Source organism: Panthera pardus, unplaced genomic scaffold, assembly GCF_024362965.1.
Source record: "Panthera pardus isolate Hobbes unplaced genomic scaffold, ASM2436296v1 HiC_scaffold_10, whole genome shotgun sequence".
NCBI lineage: Eukaryota > Metazoa > Chordata > Mammalia > Carnivora > Felidae > Panthera > Panthera pardus.
The window spans coordinates 44,461,972-44,478,033 of record NW_026526655.1 but is presented as its reverse complement, the minus strand read 5'-3'; the positions used below and the strand labels follow the sequence as shown (position 1 = coordinate 44,478,033).

The 16,062-nt window shown below is 37.6% G+C and overlaps 2 protein-coding genes across 9 annotated transcripts in view; one reads left to right on the top strand and one right to left on the bottom strand.

Moving 5' to 3' along the window:
- The window catches only part of CUNH2orf88 (chromosome unknown C2orf88 homolog), a 63,791-nt gene extending 63,120 nt beyond the window's left edge, over positions 1-671 (top strand). For all 8 annotated transcript variants that reach the window (XM_019462273.2, XM_019462295.2, XM_019462276.2 and 5 more), the window contains one exon: positions 119-671. In XM_019462273.2, the coding sequence (XP_019317818.1) occupies positions 279-566 (288 nt within the window). In that variant the 5' untranslated portion in view covers positions 119-278 and the 3' untranslated portion in view covers positions 567-671. The remainder of the gene's footprint in view (positions 1-118) is intronic.
- Positions 672-4,816: 4,145 nt separating this feature from the next.
- Positions 4,817-16,062, bottom strand: part of HIBCH (3-hydroxyisobutyryl-CoA hydrolase) — a 114,868-nt gene continuing 103,622 nt past the window's right edge. Inside the window, 3 exon segments of the mRNA XM_053906907.1 lie at positions 4,817-5,496; positions 8,599-8,632; positions 13,381-13,500. Coding sequence (XP_053762882.1) covers positions 5,381-5,496; positions 8,599-8,632; positions 13,381-13,500 — 270 coding nt within the window. The 3' untranslated portion in view covers positions 4,817-5,380.

The window sequence follows — 16,062 nt, the reverse complement described above, 5'->3', positions numbered from 1 at the left end:
TTGTTACCTCCCAACTCCTGCAAGTGACCAAGAGTGGTAGAGAACCATTTCTACATGCTATCTAATCACACAGTATTTTGCATGTGGTAACTTCAAAATGAAACTTTTCTTTTGACAGATAAACACTACAGGTGAAGATTGGTAAAAAGAAGCACTGATTACTGTGGTGGCCTGGAGAGGAAAAGCACTGGTCGGTATCACGTGGACAAGCTCAGTGTTTTCCAAAGATGCTGTTGAAGTAGTCTTTGCTACTGCTTTCCTTCAAAGCTCTTCATAACATGGGCTGCATGAAATCAAAGCAAACTTTCCCATTTCCTACCACATTTGAGAGTGAGAAGCAGCATGCAAGTGAAGAAAGCTTTATGTCTGGAGACAGATTTCTACCTAGGATGCCTTCTCCAGTTAATGTCGAACAGGAAGTGAAGAAACCATCAGGGCCCGAAACTGTGGTCTTCGAATTTGCACATCGCCTGTCCCAGGAAATCCTGAGTGATGCCTTGCAGCAGTGGGCAGGCAATAATATCAAGTACTATGACATCCCATATATTGAGAGTGAGGGGCCTTGACGCTGTAGGATGATGATAACTTCTTGAATTGTAGATAAAGTTGGTGCTAGCTTAAATACATGAAACAATAGCAAAAACTGATGTGAATAAATACAAATAACTACGCCTGGATGTAAAAAAAAAAAAAGTCTATGGTAATATCAAGAGTATACAATACTTACGTGAAATATGTTAAGCACTTTTTATGTTAACAGTGATTTCTACCTGCTTGGTCTTGGATTTTAGTCATTTAAAGGGCTAAACATAGGTCCTGTACCGCAGTAATCAGCTGGTATGTCATAGCACTTTCTTCCTGAGGCAGTAATAGAATCACCAAAGAAATCCAATGGTTATTTTAAAGACACTCCTTTTAAAATTACTATTTGTTAATTTACACACACACATACAAATAAGACATGAGAAGGTTTTTTTCCCCCCAAAACGCCTTGGCAAGGAAATGGCACTTAAGCCACAGTAATTAACAGTGGGTCTTGTTTGTCAAAACCATTTGTGTCAAGGATTCCTACTTCTTAACACAAATGATCAAGCAGTAGAAAGCAACCCATGCAGAAATAGTCCACTTTGAAACCTGTCCTTAAGATATTTGTGTAGATGAAAAGCCTAACTACCACCTTGAACCTCAGGGCCCTAACTAACCTCAGCTATTATTGGATGACTCAAGACATCGCACATACGGCACCCGAACGAGATACAATTTACAGAAGTCATGACATTAATGTTTATGGTATTGAATTAAGCAGCCCAGTGATATAACAAGAAAACAAGAATTTTTACAAATAGAAATACAGTAAATTTTAAAATAAATAACAGAAGCCCTAGTCAAGGTAGAGAGCAGAACTTGTTCTCAGTGCTGCATGTAAAGTTTTACCGTCTCAAAGATGCAGAAGGTTGGTATATGGGCAATCGTTCCCATTTTTCTTATTGACTGGTGGGACCAGTCTATGCATGAGTATATACAGTTGTATTACAAAACAAAAGATCAAATGCTCCTCCAAAGAGTATTCGTGTGTGTGTACAGTAACAATGCCCTTAAAGCATTTAAAGCCATATATGATTTTCTTAAATTTGACTACCTTTTTGAGGAAGTTTTTTAACAAGTAACTACTGTGTGAGATCAATGGTAATAGAAAATTTGGGAGGGGAAGAAGATATTGAGAAGACATACCTGTAGAAAAATTGGGATGCAGTCACTGGAATTTTCATCAAGATTTGCTGCACACTGACTTTAATTGGAAAGGGAATTATTTTTAAGTCTGTGTGCATTAGATTCTTTTATTTCCAACAGACCCTGGTCACCAATATCTAAAGAAAGGCAGAAGAAGACCTGAGAAATATGTATTTGGCCTTAAAAGCAGGTGGAAATGCTACCTCTAGTTTTAACCATTATACTTTGAAACCCACAAATAGAGTGAATTCTCCCGGTTGCATGGACAAAGAAAGTTCTTTGAAGTGAGTGATGTACTATCTTTCCGTTGCCTTTAGACACTTGGTCATTCAACTTTCATTTTACCTAGTCCCAAGATCTGAACTGTCCTGTTGTACTTGCAATCTAGAAACAAAGTAGAAAAAACTCACCATCCCCATTTATACAAAGATCTGAAGTCATAAGACTAAGGGACAAAAAGTTTTCTGAAAGTGCAAAACATATTTCCAGCTCATGAAGAAAAATTTAGGTTTTTGAGTATACTAATGACTCAGACAAAAGCTTAGATGTTGCTGTTTTTCATTCATTTTGTATCTCACATCAGGATATTTTTGCTGCAAAGTCACTCACTGTTTAAAAGGTGTAATTAAGTATGTAAGGTAATACAATATTATGGTGAGAACACAAAGCCATAGCTACACTAAATTTTTCAGCATACATAGGGATGTAGACTGGCGAGTTTTATTACAGCTAAGTATTTTAACCTCAGGTTTCTCCTGTGCCTGGGCCCCTATTTCCCAGGGGGGTAGCAGGCACGCCTGTTCAGATCCATATCTAGCTAGAAGTATAATCTCTGTTGCCCTGACACTATGGCAGTATGGTTTTGTCACCAAGCACCAACCCCTCACTCCTGAATCATTTTAACAGAGTATATTATCTTGTAGTATAGACTTATCTTGGAAATATATGCTGTATTATGTCAAAACATGGACAAGGAACTACAAGGCTTGCGTAATCAGTGAGTTAGCAGATAAACCAAGTTGGAGGCAGGCAGGAAAAAGAACTGGATAAGCAAATGTGTACCACGTGTGATCATCATCAAGATATAGTTTGGCCTTGATGACGAGACAGATGAGAACATCTTTGATAGGATTCCTTCTATCATACCTTCATATTTAAATACTGGATTTACTTCACTTTGAACTTTCATGAACAGTAAAAGGTCTATTTGAGAAGGAAGGAACATATAAAACAGACGACTGGAAGAATTATTAGCTACTGGAAAGGGAGACATTTGTTCCAACTTCTATCACAAACACAGATGAAATAAGAATAGTGGTCAAATCATAAGGGAAAGGAAACTGGGGGGAAAGAGGGCCCAAGAAACAGCACTCACGTCAGGCTCCATCAGAAGACACACTGCAAAACAAGTCTCCAATGTTCTTGACTGAGGGAAGGGACACAGTTAGCAAGTTCCTTTCTTTACCACCCTGACAGGTGACCAACTACTGACTCTTTTCTCTCGAGAACATCCAGGATAGGCGCAGATGAGCCGCAGCCAGTGCGACAAAGAACCTGCTGATGGCAACCGTAAACGAAGATTCTCACAGGAAGCATGCAGGTTCCTCACTTACACAGACTCACGTAACCCCGCAAAAGTGCTTCCCTGCTCCCTTCTCCAGTTAAAGGTCTCCTGTGTGCTCTTACCTTTCAGTTACAAGTCTTTGATCCCAGAGTGCTCCATTTTCAGTTGCCTTATCTGTCCTTTGCTAACCACCTATGGTCATTAGCACTCAAAGCACAATTTGGAAGGGGATAAAAACGATCCTAGTTCCAAAGGAATAATTTGTGTCAAATTGCCTTATTAGTATTAAAAATAGACATACTGCTGAATGAATGAGCTAGCATGACACATGTATCCTACTTAATATCATTGCCATTTTATGAGATGAGGGAACTATACTTTTTTATTGTATAGTTTTAGGAATCAAGTAAATTCAAGGAATAGTAGTTAAAAAACAAAGTTCCAACAAATCTATTGTTTGCTTAATCATAAGGCCCTCACTATGTATCTGTGTGGCCAAATAGAACATATCTTCCTTGGGCAAGTGGGCACAAGCTCAGATGTACTCCCTATCTCTTACTTTGCAAAACTCACATTTTGTTAGCTAATTCTCTTCCTGTAAGACTTAGCTATGAAATGGTATATTTTTTCCAAATATTTTTGAGAAAACATTTTTTTCTAACTGTACAATAAAAGTCTAGTTGCAATTAACTAGCTATGAGTTCTTATTAAAGCAAATGCCTTTCAACATTGTATACTGTCAAATTTTTTGACATAAAGAACATTTTATGCATGTCTAATGAATACAAAGTGAATAAAAATACAAATAATTTCTTGGATCATTCAGGTCCAATTTAAAAGCTTTAAGAATATAAATGAAAACATGTCCATTATCATGCTGTCTTTAGTCTAAATCTGTTCCTCACTTTTTGGGGGGCGGAATGCTTCATGTTAAATATTAAAAATAGAAAATTTAAAGCAACTCCTTCTAGACTCATCTAAAAGAGGAGTGCAGGATATAAGTTTTGATGTCTTTCTCAGTTCTTCCACCTTTGTTATTGAATCTGAAATTTTCTTCATTTCTGAGGGGTTTTGGATGAAGGAAAAACTGTAACAAGTTATAAATGATAAACTGACCTTTAAAGGTCATTCTTCTCTAGACTTTAATGTGCCAAGTCTGGAACACCCTGCAGTTTCTTGTGTACCTTAAGAAAAACTTATTTTGTCAACAGTACCAATTATTGAAGGTATTTCTATTTTGAACAAAACTCCTGGCTTTCGACCTTTTTTTCCTCCTGATTTAAACTACATAATGGCAAATAATTTCCCACACTTCCTAATTTCTCATTCTGTCAGTTTAACAAATCCTAAAAAAAACCAATGAGAAATAATGCTTTCGCTTTCACTATAGGAAGGATTCTGGTTAATTTTAGGGAAGACCAAAGATGAGTTAATAATACTAGAGAGAGAACCTCATAAAAACCTTTTTGCTTTCCCTGAGATTTCTAATATTATAAAAGGAACACTTCTACAGTAACATAATTATTTTAAAATAGATTTATTCATGCAGAAAATTCTATGAAGCATTAACACAATAGACAAAAAAATTTCAGGGCCATTTCTTAATCATCTATATATAGGTTTATTTAATCAATGTACAAACTGCTACCCAAAGCCAAAACATAAGGTTCCCATTTCAATTAGAGATTTCAACTCCACAATCTCTAAAGAATTTAAAATTTTTCCATCTATAAAGCAGGGGTTGGCAAACATTTTCTGCAAAGGATCACACAGTAAATATTTTAGGCTTTGCTAGCCTGACAATCTCTGTTGCAACTACTCAAAGCACCCATAGACAATATGTAAAGAGATGAGTATAGTTACGTTCCAATAAAGCTTCATTTGTGGACACTGATACTTGAATTTCATGTAATTTTCACACATCATGTAATATTAGTATTTGCTTTCTTCCTCTAACCATTTAAAAATGCAGAAACCATTCTTAGCTGGTGGAAAAATAAATAACAGGCAGCAGGCCAGATCTGGCCCATGTGCCATAGTTTCCCAACATCTGCTCCAAAATAATCCCTTAAAAATCCAGTCACCTTATAATTTCAAATCGTTACTTCCCAGAGATTTAAAGTAACTATTCAAATCTTCTTCAGTAACTTCTTTCAGATTAGCCGGTTTCCATTTTGGGCTCTGGTCTTTATCTATTAAAACTGTCAAGTGAAGACATAAGAAATGTTAGTACATTTCTTTCAGGTATTACCAGACTTTAATTACAGAACTGACAGAAACTACCTTACACAAGGCATATTTTCTATAGCACTTTTTCTGCAAAGTTTAAATCTTTGTATGTGTTCCATTTTTCTTTTTAAATTAAGCCCCAACAGAATTTGGATGGATGATGACCCATGTGGTTATCTCCCAACCTGCTAAGTCTGATGCCCGGAACTTGAATATAGCCTATGAACTAATGTGGTTTAAGACTTGGGACTCTTTTTCCTTCTTCAAACAAAACTGTAAATGAAATCTTCCTGTTATAAAACAGCTAAAACCAGGGTTGGTGTAGTTTAAAGGGAAGGCAGGGGAGGGTGGAGGGCCCAGATCTGCCTTCTAACCTCCTCCACATTGAGTTGAAAGGAAAATTACTTAGAAGGGGATGACTTTATGCATAATTAAACGAGGATACTGTTTTGCTGAATCCTCTGGTTCACACAGCTCTGCATTAAAATACCAGACCACCTTCAGGTTATCATAAGAAACTCGACTTCTCTTATTTCGGTGCAGTCATCATTTAGTGTAGCCACATAGCATCCCCACAGGATCATAAGTATGAGGCAATCGGCAAACCTCTCCTTTAAAAAGGTAGGCGAGCGTCCACTTCCTGCTTGTGATTGTATACTATAGTTATACAAATGTTACTGTTTGGGAAAACTTGGAGGGCACATAGGATCTCTCTATATTATTTCTTAAAACTGTATGTTAATCTATAATTATCTCAAAAATTTTTTTAAAAGAGAGAGAAAAGGACTAGGTATGGTTATGGGAGGGAATTTCAACCATATTTAAAATGTGCATAATTCTTGTGAATGATAAAAATATTTAAACATAAAAACTCAACTTAAAAAACCAAATTTAGTATTAAAAAGTTAAATAATTAAAGAAGCAATCTGGAGACCAAGAAACAGGAAGCAAAGGGGCTTTCTGCATTATTAAATGTGGATACTAGAGGTTTTTAAGGCTCAGCTGCCTAGCTACATGATTCTAGCTAGTATCAGATCAGTGGTAACACTGAACACTGATGTTATGATCCCTGCCAATTTGACAGTTTTACATTCCCCAGACAGCATAAGTAAAAATAATTCTGGAACATTTCTTCAAGAATCTCTTCCTTTTTAAGCCCTCTGGCCAATGCTATCATGCTATCTACCTCCTTGACAGTCTGAAGGGCAAAATGAAAGAGAATATTAGTCAAATCTGTATGTTCTTTTATTTCAAACTGACATAATTTTTTACTTAGCATAGATATAACAAGTTCTTGCCATGTAGACAGCTCAGGGTTTTTCAAGTCTCGTGAGGCACCCACTCAAATCCCATTTGGTAACTCTCTAGCTCTGCTGAAATAACCTATTTTTATTTTCTTCTATAACCAGGAAAAAGTTTATTCTAGATGTTAAGAGTAAGAATTTTTAACAACCAGTCCCCTAATTTGCTAGTTTATTTTATCTAATTTGCTAACATATTTTATCATTAGCAAACTGTAGCAAACATTTGGTTATTATGCAAGAACACCAAACAGTTTTACCCAGAATAGATACTGCTTTCAAAATAAGGAGCTTATGCTAAAGATGGGGCAGTATACTTTCTCTTCATTAGAAAGTAGCTTGATAAGCTCTTGCCTTATGAATCAGAATGTTGATGCTGCTTGGTTTTAACTCTGTTTCCTTAATAGACAGTAAATATGAAAAAAAAAATACCTTCATTTTTTAAGTTTAAGAAGGGCTGCTATAACATATAATGGGTATTTTAGCAATAAAACCCAAATAGCACACATGTCCTTCTAATAACTAATAGTTGTCTAGACTCTGATCCACATGCAGCAAGAATTTGCAGGGAATTAGTGGGAAAAGTGCTTATTTTACCTGGTTTCTAGAAAACATATAGCCATCTCCTCTGACTCAATTCCCTGTGTCTTCTAAGAGAATTTAAACCCCTGCTTATTTCTTTTTTTTTTTAATTTTTTTTTAACATTTATTCATTTTTGAAAGACAGAAAGAGACAGAGCATGAATGGGGGAGGGGCAGAGAGAGAGGGAGACACAGAATCTGAAGCAGGCTCCAGGCTCTGAGCTGTCAGCACAGAGCCCAATGCAGGGCTTGAACTCACGGACCACAAGATCATGACCCGAGCTGAAGTCGGCCGCCCAACTGACTGAGCCACCCAGGTGCCCCTAAACCCCTGCTTATTTCTGATATTTTATCATGCCATAAATTAAGATAATTCTACAATGGTGACCAGTATTTATCAAAGCTTACAGCTCAGAGAACATAATCTTTTATTTAGATAAAGTAAATACAGAGTCTGTACTATATTAAAGTGATCAATAAAAACATTAAAAAATTAGATGTGCAAAACACATGCAAAGGTTAAGAACTCATTTTATACAACATAAAAAACAGCTATTATTTATAGGGATATGAGCTTATACATAAAAAATTGTTGCAAATTTGCTAAAAACAAAAAAAATCAACCATTTCATTTGCTTTTTCTAAATATGCTGACTTTGGAGATGATAAAGATAAACCAGAAATTAATAAGAACACTAAGCACATGTTACCAATTATGTCATATGGTTTTTCTCAATGTCAATTTTGAACTTGTCAGGTATAGGCAAAGAGGTAATGGTAGAGATTCAATGCTGCTGGGATTTTGCCAGGCCAGTACTAGAAAGAAGAGGGGCAGGGGACTTGAGGGCTTCTTGCAAGGGAATAAATGCACCTTTCAAAGGTTTCAGCAACAGAATGACTGTTCAAACTCAGCTGCACTTAGCAGAGGCAGTCTGTGTGACTGTAGAAGCAGGGTCACCTCTTAGAAATTAGGGAGCGGTGACACAAGGTTATGTGAATTTTTCAAACAATATTGGTTTTAAAGACAGATCTTCCCTTATATGTCAGTTGGTAATATTAAAATAGCAACAACTTTGCAATCTTTATGAAGGTATAATTTTCACTAATAAAACAACTATCATCTTTGATTAACAGTATAGGCTCGCAAATCCTATTTCCATAATAGCCAGGAAGAAGACAACCATCACTTACCTGCCCTAACACCTTCATAAAAGTCATGGCCTCCCTGAAAGAAAATGAGATTAAATGGTGAATTTCCAGGCATCCTTATTCGCAGTGATGATCTCTCCCCTCCACCCACTATAGCCTCCCACCCCCATGGCCATAGCCTGAAATATACATTTAGAGACTGGACTGCCTTTATGACCCACTCTCTGATCACCACCTCCGATTCTTATCTGCTCGAGTATCTTCACTTGGAAATCTCTGACCCCACTGCACACCACAGATACTACAACTTTTCCACCACTCACTTTGCTCGTCATCCAGCTCAGTCTCCCCAGTGCATTAATGTGGTCACCTTGCCTCAAAAATGCCCTCAACTCCCTCAAGCCTTTTTCCTCCCTCTAGTCTTCCCTGGCAAAATCCCAGCACCAGCTGCCCCTACCATTTACCTCTGCCTTCTTTCGAGCAGCTAAATCTTGCTACAGAAAAATCATACAACTGTGACTGGTTTCATTTAAAATTCATGACCATACAGAGTGGCTAAAATTAACAATTCAGGAAACAACAGATGCTGGTGAGGATGTGGAGAAACGGGAACCCTCTTGCACTATTGGTGGGAATGCAAACTGGTGCAGCCACTCTGGAAAAGTGTGGAAGTTCCTCAAAAAATTAAAAATAGAACTATCCTACAACCCAGCAATAGCACTACTAGGAATTTATCCAAAGGATATAGGAGTGCTGATTCATAGGGGCACATGTACCCCAATGTTTATAGCAGCACTTTCAACAACAGCCAAATTATGGAAAGAGCCTAAATGTCCATCAACTGATGAATGGATAAAGAAATTATGGTTTATACACACAATGGAATACTACTTGGCAATGAGAAAGAATGAAATCATGCCATTTGCAGCAACATGGATGGAACTGGAAGGTATTATGCTGAGTGAAATAAGTCAGTCAGAGAAAGACAGATATCATATGTTTTCACTCATATTTAGATCTTGAGAAACTTAACAGAAGACCATGGGGGAAGGGAAGGGGAAAAAAATGGTTACAAACAGAGAGGGAGGGAGGCAAACCTTAAGAGATTCTTAAATACAGAGAACAAACTGGGGGTTGATGCGGGGGGTGGGGTGGGAGAGGGGAAAATGGGTGATGGGCATTGAAGAGGGCACCTGTTGGGATGAGCACTGGGTATTGTATGTAAGCGATGAACCATGGGAATCTACCCCAAAACCAAGAGCACACTTTACACACTGAATGTTAGCCAATTTGACAATAAATTATATTTTTAAAAAATTAAAGTTCATGACCACAAACCTCAAACAGGCATGGAAAACTGCCTAACAATCCATGTTCTCTTCCCCGCTTCCCAGGATGATAATTCTAACTGCCTTCTACCTTCTCAACCTCTAATCCTAGCATATTTCTAGCTCTTCTCCTGGCATTATCAGTGTCAGCAGCATAACTCAGTGACTGACTACAATTCAAATGTCTGGGCTCACCTCCTGGCTCCACTACATGGTTGGTAGCTATGTGACCTTTAGCTACTAATTTCATTAATGCCAAGCTTCCTTACATGAAATGGCAACATCAATACATCCATCACAGGATTATCTTACTCCACATCCCAGCACAGTGTCTGACACACAGTTAAGTATCCAGTAAATGCTATTGGTATCATCAACATAATCTTTTTTCTCTATTGGATCATTCCCAATCAATTAGAAACATGTTCTAGTATCTTCCACCTTATAAAATAACACGGAACCTCACTTGATTCCACAGTCCTAACTTCTACCCTACTTCTGTTTTAAGAAGAAAGAGTTGTGTACATATAGCCGTCACTTCTCCACATCCCATTTATTCATTTCCTCTCCAACTCACCATACTATAACTTTTGCCCCCACACTCTAAACGGCTTGCCAAAACCACCTGTAACTTCAGTGTTGCCATATGCTGAGTATGACTTTATCCTCCCCTACTGGACACTTTCACAGTGCTTCCTCCTCCTTGAAACATTGATCTCTTGCTTTCATGACTCTCCTGGTTCTTCCACCTCTGTCCTTTTTCTCTTCCACCCTATTCAAAATTTCTTGGGGCTCAGATCCGGGCTCTCTCATTTTCCTTCTATATGCTCTTACCCATTCTATACCCAACACATGAGCACCTGAGTTATCAATTCTGTTAAGATATAAGATCACGTCACTCCTCTACTCAAAAACATCCAGTACTTCCCATGTTATTCAGAACAAAAGCCAGAGTTTTATAAAGACCTTTGAGGAAGCTACATATGCTCTGCCCAGTCCTTCTCTACCCCGTTAGCTCTCACCTCATCTCTCTCACTCACTTGACCCTCCTTCTTTGCCCATGCCACCCATCAAGGCTTCCTGCAGCTCCTAGAACAGGGAGGCACACCCCTGCCTCATGGCTTTGTACTGCCTCTGCCTGGATGCTCTTCCCCAGATACTTACACAGCTCATTCCTTCACTTCCTTCAGGTTTTTACTCAGAGAACATCTTTTCAGTCAGGTCTTCTCTGGTCATCCTATCTGTAAATTCAAACTCTCCCTCACCTCCTCCTTATGCCATACCCCCCTTCCCACTTTACTTCTTCTCCTTAGTACTTACAATCATATACTATATATTTTATAATTTTATCTGTTTATGATCTATCTCCCCCACTATAAAGTAAGTTCCATAAGAGCAGGCATTTTTGTCTGTTTTGTGGACCTACGCATTCTTGGTGCCTCTAACAATGTCTAGCACATGGTAAGCATTCTTATTAAGTAAATAAATCTCCAAAGCTTCAGACTTAAATCTCTAACCCACAGCTCCGAGCTCCAATTCCTAAATGCATTCTTTCCTTCTCTCACATCCATCATCAAAGCCTATCAATCCTCTCCCACATTATTCCCCAAATCATTCACTTCTCTCCGTTGCCACCACCCTCGCCAAAGCCACTGCAACTTCACAGCTGGATTACTGCAAAAACTCAAATCTGGTCTCTACATCCCCTCTTGAATCCTTCTAACCCCATCTCCATTCAGCAGCAATAATTACTTTCTTAAAGCAAACAGAATCAAATCCTCCACTGCTGAAACCCAAGGGACTTTTCGACATACTCCTTTCTCACCCTTCGGGTCACAGATGAGCATGCATCTCAAAGACGTCTTTTCTGACAACTTATTTCCCTTCGTCTTTCCCACCTGCTCCTGTCCCTGCATCGTTCTCTCCCATCATCAACCTGTATGTTTCCTTTGGAGCACTTGCCACAATTTGTAACTATTTTACATATTTTGTTTACTTGTTCTTCATAGTCTCAGTAGACTCTAAATTTCATGAGAACAAGGACTGGGTCACTCTTTCTACAATGTAACACTTAGCACAGAACCCGGCAACAACACAGCTAATGGATTTGCTGAAGGAAGGAAGGAAGGAATCAATCAATCCAGGCAGTGCAGTAAATGAACAGTGAGAAGCATGGACTGTGTGAAGTATAGTGGGGTAGTAGTGGAGAGTACAGGGCCCCGAGGGAAACCACCTGGTTTCACACACCATGTGTCTGCCACTTAATAGCTATACCACCTTAGGCAGGTTACTTCTCTCTGCCAGCTTCCTCATCTGTAAAGTGGAGACAAGAATAATACCTACCATTCTAGAAATAGTGTAAAATTTAACGGACAGGATGTATGTGAAGTGCCTGGCATAGTACCTTTCTTAACAAACAACAGACCTCAGCTGCCACTTTCATCCTACTAGGAGCAACTTTAAGATTAAAGGGACTAACCGAATTTTATTTATAATTGGATGAATTGCTTGAACACCTTAACTATTTTTTTGTTGTTGTTGTTTATTTATTTATTTTGAGAGAGAATGCACGAGCAGAGGAGGGAAAGAGTGACAGGAGGGAGAGAATCCCAAGCAGGCTCTGTGCTGCCAGCGCAGAACCCAACACAGAGCTCAATCCCACTAACGGTGAGATCATAACCCGAGTCAAAATCAAGAATTGGACGCTCAACCAACCGAGCTCCCCAGGCACTCCCCTTAACTACTGCAAGACATGAAAGTCCATTTGGGATATCTGCTTCCTGGTTATTAAACAGAACATTTTCTTTAGGCCATAAATTTATTAACCTAAAGGCCTTCTACCCATAACACAAAAGCAGTGATTCTGCTTTCAAAGAGTTTATCATCTACAAGAGGAAATCTCTAGGACTCTGAAATGTTACATAAAATTAATTTTCTAGGTGATTATTTTCTACTTTAAGTGTATTTATAATGGAACTTTCAGTGCTAATCTATTAACTAAAACATGTAACAGACTAGTAACTTCCATTCATACATTATATATATGTATATATGGGTGTATATATACATATTCTGTACACACACACACACATATATATATATATATATTCATTCACACATATACATTCATTCACACATATATATATATATTCCTTCTTTTACCAGTGAGGGAACTCAGCTATAGAGAGTTTATGCCTCTTATCCCAAGGTCAGAGACCATGCCTGAAAAATGGTTAATTTCTACTTTGAATTCCACCTGAGATTAGAGGCTTTCTTATAGTACATGCAAATGTAATTGCTATTTCATAAAGGCTTAAGAATAATGTGGAAGAATAGTTCCACACATCTTAAGTTAACTGGCCGGTTGTGTTTCCACAGAGTATATTTACAGATAGTTTTAAGTTTCTTGTTTATAGCTTTCTGTATTTTACATGCTCTACAATGAACATCTATTACTTTCATAAATAGAAAATAACTATTTTTCAAAATTTCTTACCATACAAGCTTGACTCAGCCGATATTCCATAATTAATACTTCTTGCAAGGTCTTTGAAGACCCCTCCATGAGTTGCCTTAGTGTGATCTTTAGGGATGTTGGAGACATTTTATTAATTACCTACGAAAGAAAAAAATTTTTTGCTAGTTTTAGCCCAATAGTTCCTTTATTGTCTATAATAAGCATTTTGATATAAATCTTATTAAAATTTTCTCCTTAAACAGTACTTTCATATGACAGTTTCATAAAAGTAAGATTATACCTTAGCCTAATCCTGCCAAAGCACCAGCAGTTTTCTAATCTATTATAATAACAAGAAAGATCATTCCATCAGTGGAATAAATTCTGTGCCTATAACTTAATAACATAAATCTGTATTTTGTAGCTGCCTGACATAAATTATGATCCCAACTAAGTAAGCAGTGATTACGTTTAAATAAAATTAATACACATCTTATAAACAACAAATATATCAGAGGACATTTTACTTTATAAAGAAGCTGGAGTCAAAATACAGTAGTCTTTCCTTCCCTTTTTGTGACTAAAAAGAAGTGTTTTTAACTGAACTATAGTTTTTACCTATAAATAAATCAACTTACCTTAAAAGGAGAGAAAACAATTCAAGATACCATGAGATGGTCTTCTACAGTATTTAAATATTTAATAACATAAGAATTACAGGCCCAGCTGGTTGGCTACAGTGCTATACCACTTCCTTCTGCATTTAAAGATGCTGTTACTAGTGTTCTGACATATGTGTATGACTGTTTCCAACAGCTGCTACAAGAGGTCCCATCACATGTTGTGTAAACCTGAGGCTTGCCCTTTTCTTTATAATTGCAATATACAGTTTTCTAGTGTGTTGTTGAGTGACTGTCTCAAAGGCATAAATTTCACTTTTTGAGGTCAAAGAATTCCCCACATCAAGACTCCAGGTTCTTTGTAGCATCCCCAAATCTTGCACACAGATTCGGAGAACAGACTGAATGGAAAGGACAGTATATTACCTACCAGCTGCTAAAATTTAGATGGCTACTCTACAGGAAAAGGTCAGTGAAGATCAGTATCCTACCTGCAGTCACAATGCTGAAGAAAAGACGAGAGAGAGAGAGAGAGAGAGAGAGAGAGAGAGAGAGAGAGAGAGAGAGAGAGAGAAGCAATTAAGGCTTTTATGTACCTGATTCATTTTCACAGGAAATCACCCTTTTGCCCTCAGTGTCGTACGCACATGATCTCATTTAATGCCCAAGTAGCAACACCACTCACATTCTTGCCTTTCTGGTTGCAGGCCACAAGGTTGATGGCACCCATACAGCAGTCTGCATACTGTGCTAGGAGGCCCCTCCTTTCCACAGGCAAGAAGACAAGAGGTCCATTTTGCTGATGAAACCACTGGTTTTCTCTAGCCAGAGCCATGCCCACATTATCACAGGTGAACATCTGGAAGAACTTCATTCACAATGCTAAAAGGTGTTCTTAAAGGAGTGACACAGCCAACTTTGATCTCTTCTAGTCTGCAAAGTCAATGAAGCTCCAATTCCCTTTCCAACAGGGCTGTATTATATAAACCCACAATCATGTACCTCAGAACTACAATGATGTCTAATTGCCTGTGTCCTCTTTCTTGGTTTGGCACTTTATATGCAATCTAGAATTCTCAAAACACAAGCTCTATCTTTGCTATACTTCCTCATTTGGCTACCAATTAATTTCATTAAAAAGGCCACTTAACAAGAAAGCAATCCCATTTATAATTGCACCAAAAAATAAGATACCTAGGAATAAATAACCAAGGAGATAAAAAACCTGTATTCTGAAAACTATAGAACATTGATGAAAGAAACTGCAGATGACACAAATGGAAAGATATTCCATGCTCATGGATTAGAAGAACCAAATACTGTTAAAATGTCTATACTCCCCAAAGCAATATACAGATTTAATGCAATCCCTATCAAAATACCAACAGCATTTTCCACAGAAGTAGAATACTACTAAAATTTATATGGACGCACAAAAGACCCCAAATAGCCAAAGCAATCTTGAGAAAGAAGAACAAGGCTGGAGGTATTACAATCCCAGATTTCAAGATACACTACAAAGCTAGAGTAATCCAAGCAGTATGGTACTGGCACAAAAATAAACACATAGACCAATGAAACAGAACAGAGACCCCAGAAATAAACCCACACTTATACGGTCAATTAATCTACAAAAAAGGAGGCAAGAATATACAATGGGGAAAAGATAGGTTCTTTAATAAATGGTGTTGGGAAAACTGGACAGCTACATGCAAAAGAAAGAAACTGGACCACTTTCTTACAACATACCAAAAATAAGCTCAAAATGGATAAAGACCTAAATGTGAAACATGACCATAAAACTCTGAGAAGAAAACACAGGCAGTAATTTCTTTGACACTGACAGTAGAAATATTTTTCTAAAAAAAAAATTTTTTTATATGTCTAAGGCAAGGGAAACAAAAGCGAAAATAAACTGAGTATGTACACACATACATACACACACACACACACACACACACACACACACACACACACACACACAAGCTTTTGTGCAGCGAAGGAAACCATCAACAAAATGACCAGGCAACCTACTGAATGGGGAAAGATATCTGCAAATGATATGTCCAAAAAGGAATTGATATCCAAAATATATAAAGAA